At 37.5% G+C, this 9074-nt stretch overlaps 1 protein-coding gene across 1 annotated transcript; it reads right to left on the reverse strand.

Moving 5' to 3' along the window:
* Positions 1-4045: 4045 nt before the first annotated feature.
* On the reverse strand, positions 4046-8074 carry MMP26 (matrix metallopeptidase 26). Its single transcript, XM_069470501.1, has 5 exons — positions 7976-8074; positions 6404-6618; positions 5549-5697; positions 4811-4936; positions 4046-4320 (listed from the first exon to the last, which is right to left on the reverse strand). Exons 1-5 carry the CDS (start codon positions 8072-8074, stop codon positions 4046-4048), a joined length of 864 nt encoding a protein of 287 aa, XP_069326602.1.
* Positions 8075-9074: the final 1000 nt, after the last annotated feature.

Consider the following 9074-nt stretch of genomic DNA (forward strand, 5'->3'; position numbering starts at 1 on the left):
AGTGCATTGCTGGGCAGAAGTGATTAGAAAAAGTCTATCCTTTTCTCCTTGCAGATTTTACAGGTAAAGTTATCAACATTTCATAACTAAATATATTGCTAAGATTTCCTTACATCTACATTTTCCAGAGAATGTAGTCACCTTCTATTGTCCATGTGATAGAGGCTTTTATCAAGAATAGATGATGAATTTCATAAAATTATTTTATGTCTATTGAGATTTATCATTATGTAATCCATATGTTTTCCTTTAATAACCTATTAATAATGTGATTAATTATATGAACTGATTTTCCAATATGAACCTTACATTTCTGGAATAAACTCAAGTTGGGCATATCTCTTATGTTTCCTTATTTATTGCCAAATTTGTTTTTTATATTTATTTATATAATTTAATTTAATTTAATTTAGTAAATTTGGGGGGAACAAATAGTTTCTGTTACATGGATGAATTGCACAATGGAGAAGTCTAGGCTTTCAGTGTACCCATCAACTGAATACTGTACATTGTACCCAATAAGTAATTTTTCATCTTGTACCCCATCCCATCCTCCTCCTTTTGAGTATCCTGTGTTCATTACCTCACCATGTATGACTATGCATACACATTGCTTAGTTCCCATTTATAAGTGAGAGCATGTGACATTTGTGTTTTGTTCCTGACTTACTTTATTTTGGATAAATGCCTCCAGTTTCACCCAAGTTGCTGCAAAAGACATTATTTCATTCTTTTTATGGATAAGTAATATTCTGTGGTATATACATATACCACAATTTCTTTATCCACTCCTGTATTGATGGGCAGTTAGGTTGATTCCATATTTTTGCAATTGTGAATTGTGCTGCAATAAACATATGAGTGTAGGTGTCTTTTTGATATAATAACTTTCTTTTCTTTGGGTAGATCCCCAATAGTGGGATTGCTAGATCAAATGGCAGGCCTACATTTAGTTCTTGGAGGAATCTCCATACTGTTTCCCAGAGAGGCTGTACTAATTTACATTCCCACCAACATTTATAAATATTCCCTTTTTACTGAATCCATGCCTAAGAGGGAAGTTTATAGCACTAAATGCCTACATCAAAAAGACAGAATGATCACAAATTAACTACCCAATGTTACACCTCATGGAACTACAAAAACAAGTTGTAGTTGCAGAATACAAACATATCAAAGAACAGAACGGAATTAAAAAAAATTAAAAGAAATTAAAAAAAATACAAATAATAAAATGAAGAGTTGTTTTTTTTAGAAGGTAAATAAAATTAATTGACCACTAGCTAGAGTAACCAAAAAAAAAAAAAAAAAAAAAAAGAGAGAGCATTCAAATAAACTCAATCAGAAATTAAAAGAGAGACATTAAAACTGACATCATATAAATAAAAAGGATCATCTGAGACAATTATGAATACCTCCATGCACACAAACTAGGAAATCTAGAGGAAATGAATAAATTTTTGGAAACACATAACCTTGCATCCTCCTTCCTTGAATGAAGAAGAAATAGACTCTGAACAGACTAATGAGTAGAAAGATTGAATCAGCAAATATCCCAACTACAAAAGCCCAGGACCAGATGGAATCACAGCTGAATTCTACCAGATATACAAAGAAGGACTGAAACCTATCCTACTGAAACTGTTCCAAAATATAGAGAAGGAGGAAATCCTTAACTTATTCTGCAAAGCCAGTATTATCCTGATATGAAAGCCAGGAAAGAACACAACAACAACAACAAAAAACTACAAACCAATATCCTTGATGAACACAGATGTAAAAATCCTCAACAAAATGTTAACAAACCAAATCCAACAGCACATCAAAAAGATATTGCCAGATTTGATTTGTAGATATTTTGTTTAGAATTTTTACAATCACTGTTCATCATAACATAACCTAGTTATACTTACTTATAATATCTCTATCATATTTTGTTATAATATTATACAAAGCTCAAATATAACTTAGAAAATAGTCCTTCCCTCCTTCCCCCAAAATATTTGCATATGTTTGGTATGATATCTTTATTAAATGGCCGCCATCCACAGGTACTATTTAATTATAGGTTTGATGTTTAATCATTAGACAATTTAGTTTCCTTCTTTTGTCAGTTTTGGAACTATTTGTGGAGAGATATAGTTAAAGAATATAGTTTTAAACATTTATAGAACTATTTGGATTTTCTATTTTTTTTAACCAATTTTTAGATGTTATGTGTATCTAGGATTATGTCCTATGGGTAAACATTTTGATGTTTATTGGCTAAAACATGTGAACTAAGTACCTTTATAGTATTTCAACATCTGCTGGAGTGTCAAAGTATCTCCTTTTTCTCTCACTGATGTTGGTTTTATATGTATTCTCACTTTTTCACTTACCATTCTCACAGTAGATTAATAGTTTCATTGGTATTTCAAAGGATCAATTGTCAGAGATTGGGTTCTCCAGAAGCAGATATTAAGGCAGAGTTGGGGATGTGAAGGGTTCATTAGGTTTGAAACTTGTGAAGGGCAGAGGGATGTAGCAGGACTTGACAAAGGGGAAAGCTGAACTGCAACTCAGGCCTGACGATGTCCTGGCCAATGCACTGGGGCTCTCTGGGCCACACTGGGCATTTACAGTCCTGCTTCACTCATTTACCTAATGTAGGATGCCCTGGGAAGGGTGTGACCTCAGGGACATAATTTCTGAAGTTGAAACAAAAACCAGAGGAGCAGAGAATATACCCCTGCTCATGTGATACCCCATAACTCAAAGGGTTTTCACCAACTTTACTGGCTTCTCTCTCATCTGCTTTCCTATAGTTGCTCTTGAGAACTCAAAAGTATCATTTTGTGCAGAGACATTTGGTTCCTTTAGAAATCATTTCCAAATATTCTTTGTATTTTCAAAAAATATATGCACTTAACTGACTATATTAGCTTTCCTTTTATAATGAGAACACTGATGTTAAAATATGTCCTTTAGGAGATCTTCCTTTTACATGATTTTATTTTTTTTTTCCTTTTTTATAATCTCCAGAATATGATCTTTCCTGATCTGTTTGAATAGTGTATATAATGTACTAGTCTCACATGTTCAGGCAGTATGTCTCCACTTCAGCTTACCACCCACAATTTAATTTCCTTATTTCAGATTTTTCATTGCTAAGTAGATGCTCTTTGAATCAGAACAATCTATTGTGTCAGAAGATTCCCCCAATTGTTTAAATTCTAAATAGAAAAGTTAAGTGCTTATGTTTGGCCAGGTGAGTGTGACAATCCTTTGGTCTGGCACTCTTGTCCAACTCTTTATGACTTCTACTGTGTGTCTTACTACAGTCTACTGATCCACCCATTCCAAACTCTCCGTCCAGGACTTCTTCTTCTAAATGCAGGCAGCTAAATGATGGACTCAACAGTCTAAATTTATAACTAATATCTCAACAACAATATCAACAATTCCTAAAATTGTGTTGCCAAAGACTGACTAAAGTGGTTACATTCATTATATAGCATTAGCCCTATGATGGTAAAGTTATTAAAACATTTTTAACAAGTGTGGCAACTGAGTTATAAAGAAATTAAATAACTTGACCAAAGTCTCATAGCTAATAAATAGATAAGCCACCAAATGCAATAATTGGTCTCTATAGCTGACAGCTTACATACAGCGTAAAAAATAACATCCCTTAAACTCTATTCGTCTACCAACATACAGTGATCTATTCTTAATCTTATCCTTTCTTAGCTTGCAGCTAACACTAGAGTTCCACAGCTATCTCTACTAGAGTTCCCCACTCTACTATACTCTTCCTTTTGGTCCTGATCACAGTTTGAACATACCAAATGCTGAGACATATCAAATTGTAACAAAATGTCCCTCTTAAAAACAAACTTTATTAAGACCCAAAAGTGTCTGAGTGTGGATCCAGCTGCCAAACTAGGTTCGAATCTTCAGGGCTTAGTTCTAGCAGTTCCCAAGGCTGCTTTAGTGCTTTGAGTTTTTTGATCCCCAGTAAACCTACTGAAAGGACAGGTTGAATGACTCCTCTGTGCCAGCATTATCGCGTTTCAGACTGACATCTTTTTTCCTTGTGGAGACAGAAGAAAACAGTAAATTTCAAGTGGCATTTCCTGCCCATATGCCCCCTTCCTCCCTCCGGCAGGAACAGACCATAAAGTTGCTGGATTCTTTGGATATCATCATCACTGAGGTGGAAGGTTCTAGGGTTCTGATACCAATACGTGGGGTACATTATGGAGTTTCGATTCCCAGAGTGCTGCAGGCCCAGAGAATGACCTATCTCATGAGTTGCAACCAGGAAGAGATTATACCCTGAAAGTGTAACCAAAAGCATAAAATTATGCATAGGGAAAACACTTGTGGAAAAGAAAAAAGAAAAGAAAAGAAAAGGAGGGAACCGAAAAGAAGGAAAGAACAAATGTTAGAAGGCAAGGAAAATGTACTACCAGGGAAAGAGGCTAAGTGGGAAACAAAATGACAAGATGCCTGGACAGATAAACTGGAAATGAATAAGACTTATGGAGAGAATTGAGGGACTGGTAAACATAAGCAAAAAGATACAGGAGAGAGAAAATCACAATATGACAATGTATTTATTATGGGAGCATCTGTGTTCACAAATGATCCCGCCTCCTCCGAATCATCCAGAAAACCTAATTCCTCAGCCAAAGCTTCCCACTTCACCCTGAGCACTCTGAATCCTTCCCTTTACCTCTTTGCTGCATCAGAGGCTCCAAGGGAGACCACACCAACCCCCAGGTTCCCTGAGAGCTCTAGCACTCTGACCAGGCAAGGACTTTACCCATGTTTGAAGGTGACCAGTGTTCATCCTTGTCAAAATGGACAACTCCTGGATTTTCAGAATTTGGTGAAAAGGCATGGCCTAAGACACCATTTCGCCCGTCAAAGGGCCAACCATCTTCATGGTCTGTGGATGACAGAAGCTTTGATCACCAATGGAAAAAGGGGGGAAAACAGGGCCTAAATGGTCTTAAATAAGCCTCGGAGACTTAGGATACTGTGCAACGGGCTGCTGTTGGGTGCGTGAGAGGGCAAAGGCATTATACACGCAAAGGAATAGGGTGCAGCCAAAAATCTAGATACTCCTCATCTTCTGGAGTGAAACAAAATAGGGACAGATGGCAGATACTGAGTAAAGTTTACATGTTAGACACAGAAACCTCTCCCAAAATGGTGGGAGAAAAGGAAAAGAAAACTTAAGCTCTGCAAGTTTTTATAAATAGGTTGGATCAACTTTGAATAGCATTTCAACAGATTTGGGAGCTCTGTAATACCCTTTTAAAAGGAAAAATGTGCAATCTCCCTACCTGTTTACACTGCAGTGAACACCCCTCCTCTACCTATTGCTTCACTGTACTAAAAATGTCTTCCCTGTGTTATAAACTTTGCTTTGCGTTAAGATTTTGGCTTATTTTTTTCTCAGAAGTTGAACTAGGTGGGCTGGGTTTGTGTTTATGCACTGGGACCCTTTGTCCTCTATACAGGGCATCACATCCCCTCTCTCATGTCAATTTCTTACCCCATTTCCAGAAAGAAATCTTGATGTCTGCATCTTCACTCTGTACCTGCTGGAAAGTCAGGGGAGTCACGTTGCTCCAGATGGAAACTGCATTATATATAATGTTTCTCACTGTAATTGGCTTCATAGCATCTGGGTAATTGATAATCCTGAGATAAGAAATCTCTAAATGAAACTGTTCAGAGATATGGGGATTATCTTAGCTCTAAAAATGAATAACTCTGCTTTGGGGAAAATCCCTTAATATGCTTAGCTCATTTTGCTCTTCTATGAAATTGAGCTAATCCCAGATGAACTGAATCAGAAACTCAAGGAATTAAACATGCAAATATAGATTTATAAGAATTGTAACAAATTCCCCACATTATTCTCAAGTAAAGTCTGGGAACCACAACCCTACATGGTAAATGGGGGAAAAAATCAATCAATCAATCAATGTGAACTAAATTGAAATGTATAGCATTCTACATAATTTAATATTGTTTTGCTTTAGATGTCCCCAAAATATTTCAAGTCTTCAGTATGGAGATTGACCTAGGCAGGGAGTAAGTTTTCAAAATTATATCCTAAAAACACCTACACACCTGCACAATAAAAAGAAGAAAGAAAAGATTTAACTAAGGGAAGAATTGGGTTTGTGGCCAAAAGGTATTGGTTAGGCTTCACATTCTGAAGATGGGGTTGGAAGAAGCTAGAATGAGATGGTAGAATGGCCTTCTCTGAAGGAGATTTTGGGCTTTGGAGAGACTTCAGGGAAAGCAGAAGACTATTGCAGAGTTGCCTCTAGGAAAGGTCTTGTGGAAGGTCCTTTGATATGATCACCCCACGCTTCCCCCAGGCCTTAATAATAAGTACCTGTAGGTCAGAGTGTACTTATTCCATTTGGACTCTCCTGAGGAGATGGAGAAGTTATCCCCGGCAGGTACCCCACAGCGGGGCTGCTGTAGCATAGTATACATCTGCTTATCTAGTAGGCCCGTCCCATTCGGATGGAACTGTTGCAGGAACTGTTTCTCCTGGGTAAGGCGTGGTAACTCCTTCTTGCTCAGGAAAAATCGATGGAAATAGTCCTGGGTGAAAGATTAGGAAAGATGAGTACTTGGAGTCAATAGGGCAGACCCACAGCATCAGTTACTCAGAGCACAGTCTTCTCTGAGGGCCTCAGATGTTGCTGCTTTGTCTGTCTGTCCTCATTAAAGCTCCTATTCTCAGTCCAATAGTGGAAACCATCCCTGATTTTCCATGTCACTGGTGAGATGATATTAAGTCCATGTAACAGCACAAAAGTGATGTAGATAAGCTGTAAAAATTTTTCTTAAAAGAAAGCATCCAAGTTTCAGGATAGAGAATCCCCAGTATAAAGGACTTGAAGGTATTCCCTGGGAATTGCTCAGAAAAGATGGCCTCTGATCTTTCTGAGTGACTGAGGGTTCCTCAGTCAGGACAAAATTAGTGACTTAGGAGGACTTATAGTTTGTCTGATTTCTGTGTTACCCAATCCATTTGCATCTACACCTTCCATTCCATTTAAATACTTTTAAGAGTCCATTCTTTACCTATTCCTTATCTCCATTGATTTTTTTTTTTTTTTGACAGTCTACTGTACCAAATCTCAACTTATGGAAAAAAAATAGCATCGTGTATTATAATCAGGTTTTCTCTATCTATATTTGAACTCTACCTGTACTCAAAGTACTTTAAGGGCAAAGCTCACGTCATATGCAACTTGATGTAAACCCTTTGGTTAATTTTTCCATCTTGTATAAGACTACATTTGCCTTTATTTTATTATCAGCTAAGCTGGGCTCTCAGAAGCAAATAACTTACTTTATTTTTCTGGGATAAGTATTAGCATGAAGTTGGACTAGGTCCCTGAGAAATCACAAAGTACATGACTGAAACCAGTTATAAGGATTTTTAAGTATTTTTGATGCTTAAAAGGTTTGGAGCAAATCTATAGTTTCTTGAGAAATTGCCATGTGTTTTAAACAGATTGGGAGATTTCTCCATCAATATGAAGGGCGTATTAGTCCATTTGAATTACTTCCCCTGATCCTTTACCGGCTAACAGACTCAGAGATCCACCATATACTGGAGTGTTCACCATATGCCATATGGAAGACTAAGAGTTTGGGAGATGAGCAATGGGGTCAGCCATTATTCATTAGGCATAAAAGGCACAGTCCCTAGATCCCAAAATACTTTTAGGGGGAGTGAAAATCTTTTAATTTTTTTTTAAATTAAAGGGAAAAAATGAACTCAGAGATTGAAGAAAGTGTTTTCATATGTAACGTTAATATATTTAGTTATATCATGCATTCATACACACACACTAACACACACATACACACACACACACACACACACACGGAAGAAGAGCCCACAAAAGTCACGATGTAATAATGTGGGCCTGATCAGTGTACCTACCTTGACAAAGTCCCATCCTTCAAGGTCTGTAGCAGGGGCCACTGGAAGGGCCAGACAACAGGGCAGGAAGATAGTGACTGCCAAGGTGGCAGGCTGCATGGCAAATGCTCATTTCTCCTACTGCCTGAAGCCATGCAGCCCACATGGGTCACCAGGCCTTTATAGCTAGGCCAGCAGCATCCAGTGACTCATGTCACTAGTTTTCCCTTTCTTTGCATCAGTGACTATTGTCATTGCCCATACCTCGTGAGGGCAGAGTGGCCAGCAGGCCTCGATGATGACAACAGCCATGGGATTTATTTTCATGCTCATTTCATACCTGAAGGCACTCAGAATCCTAGACTATAGACTTAGTTAAGGAAATACAGGTAAGCCTCAGGGTATAAGGGACATCATTATTTAAAAATGGGGAAAGGAAACAAGAAGCAGGAAGTATATGAATAATTCATTACAACTGTATCTATAGAATAATCCCTTTACCGCTCAGAGACAAACGCAATTTTGCTCCAGAAGCTAAAGAGAAGAGAAAGGATGAAATTGAACAAGGAAATAGTGTCCACTGTAATGAAGACCCAGATCAGCACATGAATAATCTCAAGACCCATGCAGAAGAGATTTAGGAACGCACAGAAAAATGTAGTTAATAGCTATGTGTTGGAGAAAATAAATCATTGATAATAAATTGACATATATAATATTCACAGGAAGGTTTCATTTCATAGCTTTAGAAGTCACATAAGTCTGGAAATGGATCTTAATTCCACTACTTAAAAGCTGTTCTGCTTTAAGCAAGTTATTGAACAATACGGTGTCTGTCTCCTTCTCTGTAAATTAGGGAAACTAGTCCTATTCACATAACATTGTAGTATAGGAGACTGAACTGGTCCTGGCACACAGGAAGTCACAATTAATAAGAGCTGCTTTATGATTGTTACTGCAGTCACACAGAGCCAGAAACGAAACACAGACAAAGACTTGGAGACAGTAAGAGAAAGTGACTCAAACACCAGTCTTTATGGAGCACCTTCCGGGTGCCCAGACTTGAAACTGCCTATCCCATAAGGAGGACACAGAGGGAATAGATGGGGTTCTATTTCTT

This window comes from Eulemur rufifrons, chromosome 6, assembly GCF_041146395.1.
Source record: "Eulemur rufifrons isolate Redbay chromosome 6, OSU_ERuf_1, whole genome shotgun sequence".
Classification (NCBI taxonomy): domain Eukaryota; kingdom Metazoa; phylum Chordata; class Mammalia; order Primates; family Lemuridae; genus Eulemur; species Eulemur rufifrons.

Excerpts from the sequence above, each read along its gene's own strand:
- MMP26 (XM_069470501.1), bottom strand. The coding sequence starts at position 8,074 with ATGCAGCCTGCCACCTTGGCAGTCACTATCTTCCTGCCCTGTTGTCTG. Across the intron at positions 6,619-7,975 it reads AAGGATGGGACTTTGTCAAG|GACTATTTCCATCGATTTTT; the intron begins GTAGGTACACTG and ends TCTTTCACCCAG. Across the intron at positions 5,698-6,403 it reads AAGTACACTCTGACCTACAG|GATTATCAATTACCCAGATG; the intron begins GTACTTATTATT and ends TTCTTATCTCAG.